The 19,736-nt window shown below is 38.8% G+C and overlaps 1 protein-coding gene across 1 annotated transcript; it reads right to left on the bottom strand.

Annotated features, from left to right (window-relative positions):
• Positions 1-510: 510 nt before the first annotated feature.
• On the bottom strand, positions 511-18,106 carry NUP42 (nucleoporin 42). Its single transcript, XM_047097207.1, has 7 exons — positions 17,955-18,106; positions 15,520-15,748; positions 12,331-12,425; positions 5,752-5,828; positions 4,925-5,011; positions 2,559-2,643; positions 511-1,348 (listed from the first exon to the last, which is right to left on the bottom strand). The coding sequence occupies exons 1-7, from the start codon at positions 18,064-18,066 to the stop codon at positions 780-782; spliced, it is 1,254 nt and encodes a 417-aa protein (XP_046953163.1). The 5' UTR covers positions 18,067-18,106; the 3' UTR covers positions 511-779.
• Between the last annotated feature and the right edge of the window lie 1,630 nt (positions 18,107-19,736).

Raw genomic sequence — 19,736 nt, 5'->3', positions numbered from 1 at the left:
AAGTCTTTGGCTTCTTGTGTCAACTGTGCATAAGAGATAGAAGCATTCCTCTCTCAATCTAAGGACACAGGGAGACCCAACATGTATGAGAATTCTAAGAGAAGTTCACTAGAGCTGGTGAATCTTGACCCCACCACAGACACTATTTATTCACATGAGACCACAATTTCCATTTCTCTTACAATCCTGGGCCCATTTAAGAATTTGCCTAAAACTGATGATGAATACTCAAATAGTGGTCCATGAGAAAGTTAAAACTGAGGGGGAAACAAAATTATGAGGGGAAAATGTCTCCACAGACCTGAAAAATACATTTTTGCCGTTTAAAAACTTATTTCTCTTTAAGAGAATTTTAACATAAAGGAAAGTGATGCTACTGATGTTTATTTGGTAAATAAGCTACATATTTAAGCATTTTTTCCCCTAATGGCTTTAGGAAAGATCTCCTTCCTAAAAAAAAAAAAAAATGTTTACAGGTAAACCTTTAAAGGGTATGACAGTAAAGTGATGTAGAATGAGAAAAGCACTTTATTCAGTGCACACGGACAGTTTTTCCAGTTCCATTCATAATTAAAGTAAAAAAAAAAAAAACCTCTTGAGTATTTTTTATGAAAAAAATATTGAATTTCAAAACCCCTGAAGTTACTATTGAAAGCTTATATTCCTTAAACGTGTATATGTACATATATACGTATATATTTGAACCACTCAGAGAAATTATATATGAACCACTCAAAACAACTTTAAGAGCTGTTCTTTCTGTATTTAAAATTGTCCTTTCAGATATTTAGAAGTTCCACAGGTGGTGGCTTTAATGGAATTTTTCCCAGAGTAAATTTCTTGGATTGAAACTGCTCCAGTTCTTCTGCTGTTAGTTGATCCTTGGGTGTGAATAACACATTATCTGTTGTGATGCTGCCATTTGAGACTGGTAAAGAGGTGGATATGCTGCTATTTCCAAAGGTGTCACTGGATGACTTGGAAAAAGCACTGTGAGAATGTGAGCCTAGATTACCAAAACCAGCCACAGAATTGCCACTTCCAAAGGCTGGGGCTCCAACAGAGCCTGCTGCCATGGGAGCTGGAAATCCTGAAAATCCAGGTGATCCAAAACCGGAAGCTGCAGGACTTTTAAAAGAAAATGAAGCAGCAGATGTGATTGCAGGTTTCCCAAATCCAAATGTTGGAGTGGAAGTAGTGATGGCAGAACTGGCAGGGGGTGCGGCTCCAAACGCTGGAGTATTCCCAAACACAGAAGGACTTCCAGAAGCGGCAGAGGCAAATCCAGAGCTTGGTTTAAAACTAAAATTCTGAGCATTAGCACTGCTGCTGTTATGCACTGGAAAACCTACAAAAACCAGAAAAAGGAAAAAATAACCTATGATAAGTCAGAAAATGTAACCATATTAACCACCCCTCCTTTTTTTCTTATTTCTGCCATGTTTGAATGTTGAGAAGCTTTATTGGAAAAAGTGAAAAGAAGCAGCTAGAACAAACCCATTAAAACCCTGTCGTCCTGTCTTTCTGCTGTACTGATCTCATTTGTACCATGATTATCCACACTCATGGAAACAGCTTTGAGAAACTTCTGGGATTAGGAGGTGGACTTTCGCTTTCTGTGCTCGTGTGCCCCAAGTAAATCAGCTATATCCATTATCAAAGACTCTTTCCTCAGCTATATTCTTTTATTTAAAAATTTTTTAATTTAAAAAGATATTTATTTTGGGGAGGGGGGAGAGAGAAAGAGACAGAGAGAGATGGAGAGAGAGAATCCCAAGCAGGCCCCATGCTGTCAGTGCAGAGACAAACGCAGGATGTGATCTCACCAACCGCAAGATCACGACCTGAGCCAAATCCAAGAGTCAGATGCTTAACCGACTGAGTCACCCAGGCGTGCCAGCTATATTCTTTTAAGCAAATACAGAGTGGTCACTTCATCTCAGTTTCCTCCTGTATAGATGGAGTGATTCTCAAGCCCCTTCCAGCTCTCAACTAAGATGAATATGATGAAATCATACTCTAATAATCGACATCTCTAGGTTTTGCCTAAATTTTTCCTGAGTTGCCATTTTTTGCATACTTTTTATGACAGTTGAAACCCTCAGTCCTACTTTGCATTTTATTTGTCTCTAAGAACCATTGTTCACCTGTGTCCTAACTTAAAAAATTTGTCCTTTAAACTAAAAAAAACCCCAAAACAAAAAGTGACACAGTATTGCCACGTGAGACAATACTATGCTGTTATACACAGTGAAAAGAAGGTCCTCAATTGTGGTGCTGCTACAACAGTTACTATGTATTCCTATAAAACTTTTGAAAAAACTCCTAAAATACACTTTGAAAGCTTGAGCCATAGGGTCTTTCAAAAAACATGCTCCATCTGACCTCCATTTCACAAATGACTGATGAGCCAAATTCTTTGAAACTCCATTATGGAAGACAGTAGAATCTGCAATGGTAATTTAATGTCCCTAAACACACCTTCAGACTTTATGATCTGAAACCTCTAAAATCCTGTTTCCAAAATGGATAAAGTCTTGCATCACTTTATCATTTACCTGGTGGCCCAAATGTTATTCCTTGCATACTGCCAAATCCAAATGTAGCTGCTGCTTGATTTACTCCACCCTTTACATCTGAGAGCTGTAAAAAAAAAAAAAAAGCAGGCAAATAATAAATTAGTTGATGAATAATTCTCAATTCACAGCCAAATTAAATTTTAAAAATGTGCACTTACCAGGCGCATAGGTGGCTCAGTTGATTGAGCATCCGACTTCAGCTCAGGTCACGATCTCATGTTCTGTGAGTTTGAGCACCGCATTGGGTTCTGTGTGAACAGCTAGCTCAGAGCCTGGAGCCTGCTTGGGCCTGTGTCTCCCTCTCTCTCTGCGCACCCCGCCCCCCCAACTCTCTCTCAAAAATGAATAAACGTTAAAAAAATTTTTTTAAATGTGCATTTAAAAATGTTTACCATAGAAAAATGCCCACAATATGAATACGCATAGGAAAAAATGGACTAATTTCAATGAGTTAAGAGCAACTCATGAATTATGAGTGATGAATTATGGGTGATTTTAATTTTACTTATGCTTCCAAAATATTTTCTAAATTTCTTCAATGAATTTATATTAAAATCAGACAAAAAAATTTAATAATACATTTTAATGACTAGGTTGATTATCAAAAAATCTAGATTTCAGGCAAAGGGCCTTTGGAGGCTACCTAGTCTACTTATTCTGATGCCTGAACTGAATTGATTCACAATTACATAATTAAAAACTTACTATTAAAATCTATTGAACATTTCCTATTCCTTGAAAATACTTTATGTTCTTACTATTTTCTACTCTAGAAATATCTTTCATCTCTGCATAGTGAAATCTCAATCTCCCTTTCTTTTATTTTATTTTTAAGTTTTATTTATTTAAGTGATCTCTACACCCAATGTAGGTTCAAACTCATGACCCTGAGATCAAAAGTCGGATGCTCTACTGACTGAGCCAGCCAGGCACTCCTTTAAAATCCCTTTCAAGGAACTTTTCCCTTACTCCTTACCTCCAAGAAGTTTTTCCTAACTAACTCAAACAGATATGATTTCTCTTATTTGGAAGCCTCAATAGCATTTTCTAAAAATCAATTTCATTGAGGTATAGTTTACACGCAATAAGATGCATCCATCGTATATATGTATTTCAGTGAGTTTTGACAAACTTCTAGTCACCACCACAATCAAGATTTAGAACATTTCCATCACCTCTAAAAGTTCCCTTGTGTTTTTTTCAGTCAACTCTCTCCCAAACGCTAGGTACAGGGAAGAACTCATCTCCTATCACTATAGATGAGGTTTGTTTTCTTTAGTGTTTCATATAAACGGAATCACATAGTATGTAGTTTTTTTTTTTTTTTGGTCCAGCTTCTCTCCTTCAGTGTAATATTCATTAACAGGTAAACAGATAAACATATATTCATACACTGGATTAAAAGAATAAAGAATGAACTACTCATATATGCTAAGCCCACTGTGGGTGGGGCTGTCCAAGATCTTAACCTATGGAGGGGCACCCAGAAAAGTGGCAAAGAGCAAGGAACTTCTAACCCTGAGGGTAGTTGTGTAGTTCTTTGGACTCAGTTATCCCCTTTACATCAGTAATGGTGATGGTGGGCTACCTCTCATGTACGGACAGAATCCTTCAAGAAGTCCTACTAAACTTAAATGGCATTATAACAACTAAATGGTGGAGAAATTAGCTTACCCAAGAGTCTATTTAGGAAGTACATATTTAAGAAAGGGGTGGAGCACTGCAACTGTCACACAGTCATTTACTAAGTTAGGCAGTGACAACCATCATATCCTTTTTAGAAGGTAGAGATATAAATCGTCTGGGAAACTCTAAATATCTTGTTTCAAAATAAGGTCCTTAAGAAGTTTTAATGGGAATAAAAACATCATAACTTTATTGACCAAGATAATGAATATGCTATAGTCAGGATCATGTATCTTTGGAGACAAGTGGGTATACATCTACTAAAGGCATTTCTATATAGGTCAGGGAATAGATGGTGAGTGTTTTCCAGTCACAAAAGCAAACAGTAGTCTAAATGTGTATTCAGATCATTTTTTAAGGCAATTTCTTTGTAAATGCTAATAACCTGGTATATTTGAATTTATGTAACATTTTCAAAACTAGACTACTTAAGTCAAAAACTTTACCCTAAGGAAAGCAAAGTTACCTGTGCTTTTCTGACTGAGGAACAGAGAGAAAGCAATTCCAGGACTGTGATTTTAAATGATACAATCCTGAGAATGTGTATCATAATTCTTGACAGAGAACTTTAGCTTTGCTTTCTAAATCCAAAGTGAAATTCTCTGCAAAAAAAGTAATAGATAAGACACTTCCCTGTAGAAAACTCTCCCAATACTCACCGAAGCTATGTTAGCCGATGTATTTAGATTTTTCAGTTCATTTACTCTGTTTCTCCACTGATTTATTAACTGTTGGAGGGAATTTAGCTAAAGAGAGAAGACAGAAAAATAATCAGTCAATTCTGAGTGTTTAAGTTAGTCTCTCTAACTTCATGTCTTTATTTGCTAAAATCACAAGTTTAGAAAACATTTTTATGGCCCATTACTCGTACAATTTGCCCAAGATGCTCCAGCTATAGTTCCCTCCCTGTTCTCCAAAATCTTGTGTCACCTGGTTTAGAATTTCAAGTAATGTGGCAGCACAGAGGTAGTTATATCTGGATGGGAACAAACATGTATACTAGTTGAAATGCATGATCATGACCGTAAACAACACAAAAATATACTTCATGTCATTTCTTTTAAGCACTAACTTATTGAACTCCAGCTTTTTTATTTTTTGACATCTCATATGTGAGAATGTTAATCTGTACCACAGACTGTGTCTTATTTCACTGCTTTTCTAGAATTCATCATGGTGTCTGTACCTAACAGATGCTCCATAAGTGTCAAATGATGAAAGGGTCTGACTTCTATGACCGATCACTGGATAATTTGCAAGAAAAATAGTGACATTCCTAGTTATATAGTCAAAATATATTATTACCATTTTAGATAACCAACCAATTTCAAAGAAAGTAATTTAGAAAATAAAAATAGCCTTGTCTTGAGAAAAATTATTAGACCTCATCCACTTTGCCAATGTACAAGCAAGCCACTACAAACAGAGAAGACTATAATTAACAGCTAATCTGGTATTAAGGTAGATGAATAGGAAACAAACTTACATAACTCTGTAAGTTATTGCTGGTTAAGTAGTTATGGTATTCAAGCCTCAATTCCTCTGGTGAAATGTCTGTAAAACCTGAAGTGAGGAATCAATTGGAATCTTTAAAATAAATACCAGTACTTTTGATAGTATAGTAAAGCTAGAAGTCCTAGACAAGAATATATGCTAACGTTGATCATAAAAAAATTTTCATAATCATAAGGAAAAATTTCAAAGCCTATATGTTTAATAAAGTGTAAGATTAAAATAAAATATAGTTGTATATTTGATATTTAAAGGGGGAAATTTTCTAAAGATAAATGGAGTGTAAGGAATAATACAAGAGTTAACTACATATACGTTCAAATTTCTGTCTAAAATAATATTCTGTATGCCAGAAACTATAATAAGCAAAATTAAAAGGCAAATGGAAAACAGTAACTTTAACATATATGACAGGAAAAGAGCTAATGTCAATGTGTAAACAACACTTACAAATCCATAGGACAAACAAATAGGAGCAAACATAATAAACAGGCAATTCACAAAAAAATTCAAATAGCCAGTAAATAAGTGAAATAAAAAAGTTCAGTTTAGGGGCGCCTGGGGGGCTCAGTCAGTTGAGCATCCGACTCTTGGTTTCTGCTCAGGTCATGATCTCAATTGGTAAGTTTGGGCCCCACATAGGGCTCTGTGCTAACAGTGTGGAGCCTGCTTGGGATTCTCTCTCTCCCTCTCTCTGCCCCTCCCTGACTTGATCTCTCTGTCCCTCTCTCAAAATAAATGACTAACTTAAAAAAAATTCTTTAAAAAAAAAGTTCAATTTAAAAATACAACTTAAAATACAGATAAGATACTTTACTTGATGGCAAAAATTAAAAATGGATGGTATTTATTGTTAGTAAGGGTGTGGTAAAATTGACATTCTCCTAAATTGCCTTTAAGGGAACCAGAAAGGCACTTTTCTAGGAGGACAATTGTCAGTACGTGTCAAATGCCTTAAATATGTTTGTACCTTCTGTCCTTAATAGAATTTCTAGGATTTAACCTCAGAAAATAATCAGACCTATAATCAAAGAGTTTTATGTATGAAGGTGTTCATTCTAGTATTTTTAGTAATAGAGACAAACTGAAAACAACAAAGTAGAATACAAAACTAGATTATGGTCCTAATTATATATATACAAACAGGAAATATGGTTGTGTGTGCGTATTTTGAAAGGAATAATCTGAAATATTATAGTTATCTTTGTGACACCAGGTGATCTTTATTTTATTTATGTATTTCTGTGTTTTTCAAGTTTTCTATGCCAACAGCTGTAAATTTATAATTAGGAAACTTTTTAAGAAAGGAAAAACAACATTCAGGATATTTCCTACAGATAATTACTTGTAACCCAGATATCATTAACTCCATGGACTTCTACACCCCAGAATAAAGAAAAGACTAAATGTTCAAATTAGAACCTTGGATTCCCTCTAACAACTTGTCGTTATACCATCTTTAATAACTGTTCAGGCCAAAAAACCTAGGAATCTCCTTGTATTTATCTCTTTCCCCACATCTAATTAATCAGCATCCTGCCAAGTTCTAATTCCAAAATGCACTACGAATTTGACCAATTCTGTCTCCACTGCTAGTGATTCTAACCCAGTCAGTCACCAGCATTTGTCTCCTAACTCATCTCCTTGCCACTATTTTAGTTTTCACCCCACAGCACTCCCTACAGACCACTTCTTTCATACAACAGTCCAACTGAGTTTTTTCTAATCAGATCATGTCCTTCTGCTTAAAGCTCCACATGGCTGTCCTGTACAGTTAGTCCAACATGATCTGGCTCTTGGCTGACTCTATGGCCTTATGTCCTATTACTCTTTCTCTCATTCACTCTCCTCCAGGGGTTCTGGCCTCACTTGTCTTCAAACTTGCCAATCTTGTTCCTACAAGGGTCTGTGCACTAGCTATTCCTACTGCCAGGAATGCTTTCCCCAAATCTTCCCATAAGAGACACCTTCTTCTCACTTAGGACTCCGCTCCAATCCTGCTTTGTAAGAATGGATAACTTACTCTAAAGAAAAACTGTCCCTCCAGTTACTTTATCCTCCTTCCAGCTGTTCCTCATCTGAACCACAGAACACAGAAAATTATCTGAGTGACTATTTTCACAGTTATCCCAAGGGGGTAAAAAAGCAGTATCATTTTAGATGCATAGAGAGTTAATTCATTACAACTGATGTCTAAGAACAGTTCTCCAACTTTTTGGTCTCAAAACCCATTTATATTCTTAAAAATCATTAACAATGCCAAAGAGCTTTTGCTTATATAGGTTATAATATACATATTTACCATATTTAAAATGAAAAATAAGAAATAATAGAACATACTTATTAATTCACATAAAAATAAGAATGCCAGAATTAAACATATGTTGAATTACATATCAACATAAATGAAAAAACTATTTTTCAAGCAAAAAATAAAAATTTAGTGAGATGATGGCACTGTTTTATGTTTGTAAATGTTTTTTTGCATACTTTAATGTAAAAATATTTTATTGCTAAAAAATGCTAACCCTCTTTTGAGCTTTCAGTGAGTCATCATCTCTTTGCTGATGGAGGGTCTGTTTGTAAATTTTTTTAATGTTTGGTTTAAGAGAAGACTGCTGGATTATTATATCTACTTCTACATTCAGTCTGTTGCAATATACTACCTGGCTGAAGTGTATGAAGAAAATCTGTTCTAACACAGATAGGGAGTTGGGAAGGAGGACTTTAATAATCTTTTCAGGTAACTGTGGTGTTAGGTTCTTACAAGTTTAGCTATAATGTAAATTTAAGCCTTAATATTAATTAACTTTTTGTATTATTATATTAAATCCAGTGGTTTATCTTGTGCTTAGAATGAATTTTTCAGCCATGCATGTTTTTATAACATCGTACATTGTCATTTAGAAACTACTGGTTCATTGAGTCATCTAGAACTTTCAAATATTGCCACATGCCATTTTACAATATCAAAAAACTCTTATTTGTTAATGTCACTGTCCATCTCATCAGAAGAGACTTAAAGAGATATTTAAGTCATCAAGCTGATAGTGGCAGAAAACAGTTTTCCATAATTCTAATTCTCACATGAAAGTTGAATTTTGTCACTGGCAATAAACAGTTGTTTTCTTTGAAGCAACAAACTCACTCCATTTGTTTTTTTAGAAAATGCTGCCAAATTCCTAAGTCTAGATAACCATAGCTGTCAGTCATTCTTTCAAGTAAAAACGGTCTATGGAAAAAGTGGCTGGTTCAGCTCACAACTCAAAGGATCACTCTGTGTCTTCCCTCAAGGAAGATAACCATCATATCTGAGTACGTGGCAGAAGCATTTCATGTGTGCTTCTCATTTTGTCACACAGATTAAAAAAAGTGTGCATACAGGACACCTGGGTGGCTCAGTCAGTTGAACATCTGACTTTTGATTTCAGCTCGGGTCATGATCCCAGGGTCATGGGATGGAGCCCCGCATGCTGCTCAGTGCTGAGTGTGGAGCCTGCTTGATTTCTTCTCTCTCTGTCTCTGTCTCTCTCTCTCTAAAAAATAGTGTGGGGCGCCTGGGTGGCTCAGTTGGTTAAGTGACTGACTTCGGCTCAGGTCATGATCTTGCAGTTCATGAGCTTAAGCCCCACGTTGGGTTCTGTGCTCACAGCTCGGAGCCTGGAGCCTGCTTCAGATTCTGTGTCTCCCCCTCTGTCTCTGCCCCTGCCCCACTCACATTCTGTCTCTCTCTCTCTCTCTCTCTCAAAAATAAATAAACATTAAAAAAAAATTTTTTTTAAGGTGTACACTCAAGGGTCGTGATTAATAAAATCAGTATTTTTACCTCTTCATCAAAAACTTTAAGTGAAAATGGCATTAAAAAGTTTTTTTTATTGGGGTGCCTGGCTGGCTTGGTCAGAAGAGCATGTGACTTTTGACCTCAGGGTCCGGAGTTCAAGTCCCATGTTAGGTGTAGAGATTACTCATAAAAATTAAAAAAAAAATTTTTTTTTATTGACTACTGTAGTCTGCTAGTACAGTTATGTTGCCTCTGCCTTGATTTATGCTAAGATACAAGGAGTTTGACCCATCAATGCTTTTGCACCAACAGTGCAAATGTCAACAGAGTGAAATGGCAATTAATGTCTTGGTATTATTATGAAAATATTTTTGAATTTGTAGAGCCTTTTGAAAATTTTTTAAAATTTATTTTTTTTAAAAGTTTATTTTTGAGAGAGAGAGAGAGAGAGAGAGTGCAGGGAAGGGGCAGAGAGAGAGAGTGCGAGGGAGGATCTGAAGTGGGCTCCATGCTGACACAGAGAGCCTAATGCGGGGCTTGAACTCACATACCTTGAGATCACGACCTGAGCCAAAGTCGGACGCTTAACCGACTGAGCCACCCAGGCGCTCCTGTAGAGGCTTTTTAAAAAAAGTTTGACAGGGGCGCCTGGGTGGCGCAGTCGGTTAAGCGTCCGACTTCAGCCAGGTCACGATCTCGCGGTCCGTGAGTTCGAGCCCCGCGTCAGGTTCTGGCCTGATGGCTCAGAGCCTGGAGCCTGTTTCCGATTCTGTGTCTCCCTCTCTCTCTGCCCCTCCCCCGTTCATGCTCTGTCTCTCTCTGTCCCAAAAATAAATAAACGTTGAAAAAAAAAAAATTAAAAAAAGTTTGACAGAAAGCATGTGTGTGTGCACTCAAGTACAAGTGAGAAGGGGAGGGCAGGGGGAGAAGGAGAGAGAGAGAATCTCAAGCAGGCTCTATGCTGTCAGCACAGAGCCCACCGTGGGGCTGGATCTCACAAACTGTAAGATCATAACCTGAGCCCAAATCAACAGTTGGACGCTCAACTGACTGAGCCACCTAGGCACCCCAAATTTGTACAACCTTTAAAAGGGTCTCAGGAATAGGGCTGCCAGATTTAGCAAATAATACAGGATGCCCAGGGGTGTCTGGGTGGCTCAGTTGATTGTTTGACTTCGGCTCAGGTCATGATCTCACAGTTTGAGAGTTCAAAGCCTGCACTGGGCTCCCTGCTGTCAACGCAGAATCCACTTCAGATCCTCTGTCCTCACCACCCCCACCTCTCCCCCGTGTACAAGCACTCTCTCTCTCTCTCTCTCTCAAAACAAACATTAAAAAAAATGCAGGATGCCCAGTTAAATCTCAATGTCAGATATATAACAAATACTTTTTTAGTATAAGTATGTCCTAAATATTACATGGGATTTCATATACTAAAAATATTTTTTGTTTACCTAAATAAAAAATAATTTAAATTTAACCGAGTGTCCCATATTTTATCTGGCAATCCTTCGTAGGAATCTATATTCCACAGTTTGAGAACCATTGCTTTAGGGCATTAGACATTAGGTTTAATTCCAAACTGATTAAAAAAGGTTCAGTACTTCTTTATTTTCTTTATAGAAAACACTATCTAAAACTATCTGATTTATTTGTATTATTTACTGTCTCCCTCCCTCAAGAACATAAGCTTTGTAAGCATGGGAACTTGTCTATCCTGCTCATCACTATATTCTTAGAACTTAGAATAGGGCCTGGCACAAAGGAAATTCAGTAAATATTTTGGTGAACAGCTGAGTGAATAAATAACTAAGGACTGGTGTGACAAATGCTCAGAGGGAATAAGCAGGCAGAGCTGAGACAGAGTAGGGATCCCAGAGTTCTGAGGGATTGCAGGGGCTCTCATCTGCGAGGTACTTGCTATTTACTCAACAGCACAGAGGTCCCAGGACCACCCAAAATAGGATTAGAAAAGTGTGGTGCTCTAGGTTTGAGTTCAGAAAGGGCTTAGGGACTACGCACAAAAGAAAACAGGGAGGAAAAAGGGTATTCTAAAGAAATGCTATCCCTGTAGCCAAGCTAAAGCTCTTTACCTTCACATGCTATCTCCAGAATAGGTCTCAACATGCTTTACAAAAAATAACTATCTTTGGAAGAAAATACAGGGAAGGGAGAAGAGAATCAGGCAGCCAAGGCCTTAATGACAAAAACGATGTGAATCTTCTATTCACTGTTAGCAGCTAAGAGTTTTGAAAGTTGTACCTATAGGGAACCAAGAAGGCAGAGACTCTTTGGGGCTTACAGAATTGGAATTGGGGTGGGTCCTGATTTCACTATTTTCCCATGAGAACTACATACTTTAAAAAAACTGTATCTTCTTTTAATTTTTTTTAATGTTTATTTATTTTTGACAGAAAGATACAGAGCATGAGCGGGGGAGGGGCAGAGAGAGAGGGAGACAAAGAATCCGAAGCAGGTTCCAGGCTCTGAGCTGTCAGCACAGACCCCGATGCGGGGCTCGAACTCACAGACCGCGAGATCATCACCGGTCATGATCATGATCGGATGCTCAACGGACTGAGCCACCCAGGCGCCCCCTCAAAAAACTGTATCTTCTAATCTCTATCTCTGAATTATGAAGTTCCGCCAGAAAAATGGAATACTTTAAACAATGTCTAAACTCTCCTAACTGTAGCTAAGTTTGAGATTAGTTTATTAAGCATGACCTTCGTTTTAGAAACTAAGAGTTATAAAACACAATTTCTCAATTACCTGAAATATTAGGCTTCTTTTTCACTGGCGAATAAACAGAAAACATCCACTGCCCTGATGATTCCCAAACTTCCATATCTTTTATAATTCCTTCTCTGGAAAAAAAAGAGCAAAGGAACTTTTTAATCTGCTTGTTAAAATTTATTGTTTATAATTTTCAATGACTCAAATTGTAAATTATAGTAAACATATAATTTCAGATTTTTTCAATTGTATTTTCTGAAGAGTATTCTTTTTTTTTTTTTTTTTAAATTTTTTTTTTTTCAACGTTTATTTATTTTTGGGACAGAGAGAGACAGAGCATGAACGGGGGAGGGGCAGAGAGAGAGAGGGAGACACAGAATCGGAAACAGGCTCCAGGCTCTGAGCAGTCAGCACAGAGCCCGACGCGGGGCTCGAACTCACGGACCGCGAGATCGTGACCTGGCTGAAGTCGGACGCTTAACCGACCGCGCCACCCAGGCGCCCCTGAAGAGTATTCTTTAAAGCAGAATTTATAGAATAAGAACTATATTTCATGATTTTAAATATTGTAATATTGGGGTACCTGGGTGGCTCAGTTGGTTGAACATCTGACTCTTGGTTTGGGTCAGGTCATTATCCCAGGGTTGTGGGATTGAGCTGTGTTGGACTCCACACTGAGTGGGGAGCCTGCTTGGGATCCTCTATCTCTGTCTCTTTCCCTCCCTGTACCCCTCTCCTTTGCTCGAGAGCTCTTTAAAATAAAAAAAATTAGGGGCGCCTGGGTGGATCAGTCAGTGAAAGGTCTGACTGCAGCTCAGGCTATGATCTTGTGGTTCTTGGGTTCAAGCCCTGCGTCGGGCTCTGTGCTGACAGCTCAGAGCCTGGAGCCTGCTTTAGATTTTGTGACTCCCTCTCTCTCTGCCCCTCCCCACTCATACTCTGTCTCTCTCTCTCTCTCTCTCTCTCTCTCAAAAATGAATAAACATTAAAAATGAAAATAGGGGGCACCTGCATGGCTCAGTCAGTTAAGCAGCCAACTTCAGCTCAGGTCATGATCTCATGGCTTGTGAGCTTAAGCCCTGCGTTGGCCTCTGTGCTGGCAACTCAGAGCTGGGAGCCTGCTCAGATTGTGTCTGCCTCTCTCCCTGCCCCTCTCCTGCTCGAACTCTGTGTCTCTCTCTCAACAATAAATAAATATTAAAAAATAATTTTAAAAAATTAAAACAAAAAAATATAATACCAAAAAAGTTTATAGTTTTGGTTTTCTAGTAAGCTGAACCATTAACCAATACATTTATTAAATGAGAACTATCCAACTATACATATTTAAAGAACTAAAATACAATAAGATATACAATACTAACTTTAATCTTTGTTATCATAAACATCAACGGCCATTTAACTGGAAAAAGACACAAAGCACCATATGAGTAATACAGAACCATGACATTTTAATTTTATGTATGTATGTATGTATGTATGTATGTATTCGAAGTTTATTTATTTATTTTGAAAGAGAGAGAGAATGAGCAGAGGACGGGCAGAAACTCTGAGAGGGAAAGATAGAATCCCAAATAGGCTCTGTGCCATCAGTGAGGAGCCGATGTAGGGCTCAAACTCACGAACTGTTAGATTATGACCTGAGCTCAAACCTAGAGTCAGACACTTAACTGACCAAGGCATTCAGATGTCCCTTTATTTAATTTGTTAAAAAAAAATTTTTTTTTAAGTAAGCTTCAAGCCCAGCGGGGAGCCCAATGCAGGGCTTGAACTCACTACCCTGAGATCAAGACCTGAACTGGGATCAAATCAGACACTTTAGCCACGTAAAGCCAGCCAGGCACCCAGAACCTTAAACTTTTTAAAGTGGGCAGGATTTGGGGCGCCTGGGTGGCTCAGTCGGTTAAGCGGCCAACTTCGGCTCAGGTCATGATCTCGTGGTCCGTGAGTTCGAGCCCCGCGTCAGGCTCTGCTGACAGCTCGGAGCCTGGAGCCTGTTTCGGATTCTGTGTCTCCCTCTCTCTGACCCTCCCCCGTTCATGCTCTCTCTCTGTCTCAAAAATAAATAAATGTTTAAAAAAATTAAAAAAAAATAATAAAGTGGGCAGGATTTTAGAGACCATTTTGTTTAATTCTCATATTTTGCAGAACGGAAAACAGACCCATGTCCATATAGTTATTTTATTGGCAAAGGTGTGGACAGATTTGACTCTAAATTAAATGTTTCCCTCCACTATCCAAAAAGCTACAATTAATAAAATTTTAGCTATCACAGAATTTTAAATAATTTTTAAATTATTTTACAACATCAAATATAGGAAGGAAGGCTTTATTTGCTCTTTTACCTTTAAAAAATCAATTGTATGTAGTACATCGCTCAAAATGTTTACCACTTGTTCTAATTTATTACGGGAAATAAAAGACTAACAAGTATATTTAAGTTCTGTCCTCAAGCGGGGAGCTGAGGCAACAGTTACAGAGAGTCAGGGAATATTTTGGCACCAGTCATACATTCTACCATGATCAAGAAATCATAAGGAATATACTCCACAGTAATGAAGGAAATCAAATGAAATCAGTTTCAATGGGGTAGGTGAAATAAAAATTTTAGAAAGAAAAATGCCAGATGTTGTAAGTACCACCAAGATTACAAATAGCTTAAATTACCTCATACTTTGCAAAGACCTCATAATTTGCAACAAATTTAAACAGAACTACTTTAGAAAGATATTCACAATATAGTGTTAGCCATAGAAAAGTGGGAAAAAAAATTAGCCCTGAGAGTCACTGTACTGGTATGGTAAGGTGACCAATATTTTTTTTAATTTTTACTTTAGAGAGAGAGAGTGTGTAAGTCAGGGAAAGGGAGAGAGGGAGAGAGAGAGAGAGACAGAGAGAGAGAGAGAATCTCAAGCAGGCTCCACAGCGTGGAGCCTGATGTGGGGCTCAGTCCCATGACCCTGGGATCATGACCTGAGCTGAAATCCAGTTGGATGATCAACTGACTGAGCCACCCAGGTGCCCCAAGGTAGTACATTTTTAAGTGAAATAAAGTCTACTGTGACATATGCAAAATAGTTATCTCTGAGTAATAGGATCATGGGTGCTTTTTGCTTATTCTGATTTTTTAATAATGTATTACTTCTTTTTTAAAGAAAATATTATAGGTACTTTTGAAAAAAATAAGCAAATGGGTAGTTAGTTTTTCTGAAGGCTTCCACTTACTGAAGTTTCTTTTCATCTTTCTGCTCATCAGAGCTGGGTGAAGCAAATGGATTCTGGGATAGTCCAAACCCCCTGTTCCTGCTATTTGAAGCTCCAGAATCCGAAGAACTGAAAGATGGCTTTTCTTGATCTCTGCTGCCCCCCCATGGTGTGGATTTGGAGAAGCTGGATGGCTGGATAACACTGGAGTATCTCTGGCTGGAGGGATTCCATCCACGTCTGTTACTACCTGAAAACAAACAAACAAAACAATTTTATTGGCAACTCCTTTTTTAAAACTCTAAAAATTTCATTACATTTTGCCTTATTATGTGCAGACATTATGCAAAGATTTAAGAAGCACATTTCCACTCATTTTAAATCACAAAATCCTTCATTTTTGATTTATATATTTACTTGTAACCAACACATCATGTAATGGTCTAGTGGCATTTTTTGTTTGTTTGCTTAAAAAGGTTGAGAGGCCTGTAAATCCATAGAAAAATAATGATATATTACTAAGTTAAGATGATATAAGCTTATTAAATAAATAATTGCTTGATAATGGATTTGGGATCTATCTTAAATCATAAGCTCCTTCAGGATAAAAAGTTCTGTCTTTACCATTTTTTGCTCTCCTACTGGGCCCTTACACAGCAGTAAAGTCTGAAAAATGAACAATGTATTAAAGAGTTTGTTGAATATAAAAAATTAGATCCTACCCTCTGTCCTTGAATAGATGCTTAAATCTATTTGACTCCATCTTCCCTCTGGGAAAACACCATTACCCACCTCTCTTTCATAGGGAGATTATAATTTACATGTGAATAAAATGAATTGAGTTCTATTATGAGCAGATTCTAATATTTCATAATTATTGAAATGAGCCAAGAGGACTCTCTCCTCTCACTGTATTTAAAAAAATCTTCTCACTTAAAGTACCTCATTTACTCATCACTTCCTAGTGGGGGCCAAGATAATTCACCTTGTTTTTGACTGAATTAGGAGATATGCCATGAAATATATTAAAAACTGGAGTGATGGGAGATATATTCCTTCTTGAAAATTCATCTCCCATTTCTAAAACTACTTAATAAAACCAATGAGAAAAAGGAGCAGATTGCTGGGCCAGATTCCTCATGTAAGGGTTAATGGTATTTTATTTTTCTGAAGTTTCAAATCCTTTGGGGGATGACACCCTGAAGAAATTCATTCTTTCTTTTGTATATAGCTTTTGGCCTTCACTTATTAATTCTAGAAGCATTCCTTTCTGGGAACTAAATACACTGTTTACTTAATGAGTTTCATTTACACTTTCTTCAACCATTAATCCATTCAACATTTATTTTTTAATTACTACATTTAGAGTGAGTCTTCAAAGAATGTCAAATATTAAGTGGTTTTTCTAGGAAATACACTCACATTTATCAAACCCCGAGTCATAATTTTTGGTTTGGAATATTCACTAGACTAATGGTGGGTGATGCAAAAGGACTGTCTCCAAGACGAGGAGGGATCAGACGTGAAACCACAATGCAACATGAAGAGTTGGATGAACAGTCCCACAAGAGGGAAGGAAAGGAAGAGTAGGAGAGGTGGTCAGCATCTTGTGACACTGTCAAGGGCTACCGTCAATCCTTAGAAAATAAAACCTAACTATTCATCTGAACTTTAAAACTTTGCATTGTAATATGGTTTCATTTTTGTTCCCTCCTCATCTTGAACACCATCCTTTCACATCATCCACGATTGGCTTAAATATTCCAAAAACTTTGACAATCACTAAGGCCCAGATAGTAGGTCAACGCGGTCCTCCACCCCCCTTCCCTCATAACTCACAGTTCTTAACTGGGCATCCCACCCTTCTAATTTTACCCCCAATGTTATGAACACGTACATTCACCTGGGGTATACCTTTGTAGCTATTATTAGATTTTGAAAGGAGTTTGCAACTTCTCCAAAGTTAAGAATCCAGGCTCTGACCCCAGTTGCTAGCCTCTCTCTGGAAAAAAGTTTGGTAAAAATTATATTTAAGGTGACAAGGGAAAAAAATAAAGTACTCAGAAGGGTAGTAAAGCAAGGAGGCATCTGGGTCGACCTACACCAATTCTCCGGACCATTACCACCCACAGACAAGGTAGCTTTCCACGTACTCCCGACCTAAAAACTCATTGTTTCGCATTAGTAACAAAGGCCAAGTCCCTGTCTTCATCCCCTCAACAAAAAACAACCCAGGGACTAACAAGCTAATAAAAGCGTCGGAGAGAACCTGAACCCAGCCCGGTGGGCGGGGCTGAAGAGGGGACGACGCCAGCAACTCAGCGTCACCGGACTGGTGCACAGCGCCGCAAAGCCTAGTGGCGGGCCTCACGCCTGACGCCCGTTCCCAACCGGACGAGCCCCGGGCCAGGCCTTCCCCTAGTCGGCTACCGGCGTAGGACCGGGGAGAACGTCACCTGAGGGCTGTTGCTGCCGTCCCCCGCCCGCACCCCCGGCGCCGGGATGTTCGTTCCAGCACCGGTCTCCAAAGCGGCACCGGCCTTGAAGGAAGAATTGACAAATGGTCATAGCGACGGCGTCGCCCACGGAACGGTCTTCAGGCGGCACCCTCAGCAGAAGGAGAGCCCAGTGCAACCACAGGTCCCACCCCGCTACCGTGATGTCATCTTCTCGCGCCCCTTTCTCTCTTGTCCCGCCCTGGGATGAGAGGCGTGGGTTTTACCCAATAGGGTTTGAGAAGAATGGGGCGGCCCCCACTCACAGAGCTTGTCTTGGGAAAGCGGAATGTTTGGATGGTTAACGCGGAGAAAGAGGCGTGTTTGCTCGTGGTACTAGGCCTCCGACTTTAAGGGAGGCTTGAGGGTCGGAAATGAGAAGAAAGCAGGTTAAGGAAACAGATCTTCAGCAAGGCCCTGGAGGACAGGAGTACTTGTAGTTTGAGAGACCGAGTCGTACTTTTCATTTCTGCTGTTGAGGAAGCAAAAATCTGCCCAGCCATTCATCAGGTGGGTAACACATAAAGCCAGTTATAAGGTTAACAGGAAACTGGTTCCTTCAAGGACAGACAGCAACTGAAAAGTATCATAACAACTCCTATAAACACTACATTCTTACACTGAGAAAGTTAGTTGTTTAAAGTCCACATAGGGGCGCCTGGGTGGCGCAGTCGGTTAAGCGTCCGACTTCAGCCAGGTCACGATCTCGCGGTCCGTGAGTTCGAGCCCCGCGTCGGGCTCTGGGCTGATGGCTCAGAGCCTGGAGCCTGTTTCCGATTCTGTGTCTCCCTCTCTCTGACCCTCCCCCGTTCATGCTCTGTCTCTCTCTGTCCCAAAAATAAATAAAAAACGTTGAAAAAAAAATAAAGTCCACATAAACACCGCTATTTGAAATTGTTTTCTTAAGAATGAAACATCCCACTCTTCCTTGGAGGAGCGAAGACAGAGAAGTAGCATCGATTTCTACCCAGGTGTGGAACTTCAGGTTCCTGAAAAGAGCATTCCATATTTTTCTTAATTTTGTAGTTTCCAAGAAAACGACCCTACATCCACTTCTCAGTCCAGATTGGATGTTGATGCCTTTACACACAACTCTGCTTTGCTTCGAGCTTACCAAATTTTACCTAAAATCCATCTTCCCCACAAAATCCTACAACTGTCTTTTCCTTTGTATGGTGAGACACCCTACTCTCCCCCTGGTTCCCAGTCTGCTTAGTTGCAAGGAGGCAATGAATATGAATTTGTTGGAATACAGGTTTATCCCTGGTGGTTTAGGATGATTGGTCATAGTTCTTGCTCACATCTTTGGATTTTGAGTACAATGGAATCTACCAAAGCACTGGGAATAACTGGTACAACCTAGCTTATTTAAAGTAATCTCTAGGGGTGCCTGGGTGGCTCAGTCGGTTAAGCGTCGGACTTCGGCTCAGGTCATGATCTCAGTTTGTGAGTCTGAGCCCCGTGTTGGGCTCTGTGCTAACAGCCTAGAGCCTGGAACCTGCTTCGGATTCTGTGTCTCCTTCTATTTCTGCCCCCACTTGTGCTCTCTCTGTCTCTCAAAAATAAATAAATGTAAAAAAAAAATGTTTTAAAGTAATCTCTGTGCCCAGCGTGGGGCTCAGACTCACGACCCCGAGATCAAGTCACATGCCCTTCTGACTGACTGAGCCAGCCAGGCACCCTAACCTAGTTTATTAAAAAAAAAAAAAAAAAAAAAAATCTATTCAATTCACTTACTTTGAA

The sequence above is a fragment of the Lynx rufus genome, unplaced genomic scaffold (assembly GCF_022079265.1).
Source record: "Lynx rufus isolate CCGP_SWC_20201006 ecotype Redwood Valley unplaced genomic scaffold, mLynRuf1.p SCAF_4, whole genome shotgun sequence".
In the NCBI taxonomy this organism is placed as follows: domain Eukaryota; kingdom Metazoa; phylum Chordata; class Mammalia; order Carnivora; family Felidae; genus Lynx; species Lynx rufus.
This window is presented reverse-complemented; position numbering and strand designations above follow the sequence as displayed.

Bases quoted from the DNA above. Each gene is read 5' to 3' on its own strand.
- NUP42 (XM_047097207.1), bottom strand. From the start codon at position 18,066: ATGACCATTTGTCAATTCTTCCTTCAAGGCCGGTGCCGCTTTGGAGAC. The intron at 12,426-15,519 runs GTAAGTGGAAGC...TTTTTTTTCCAG, and splicing joins AAAGATGAAAAGAAACTTCA to AGAAGGAATTATAAAAGATA. The intron at 5,829-12,330 runs GTAATTGAGAAA...TCCTCACTTCAG, and splicing joins AAAGAAGCCTAATATTTCAG to GTTTTACAGACATTTCACCA.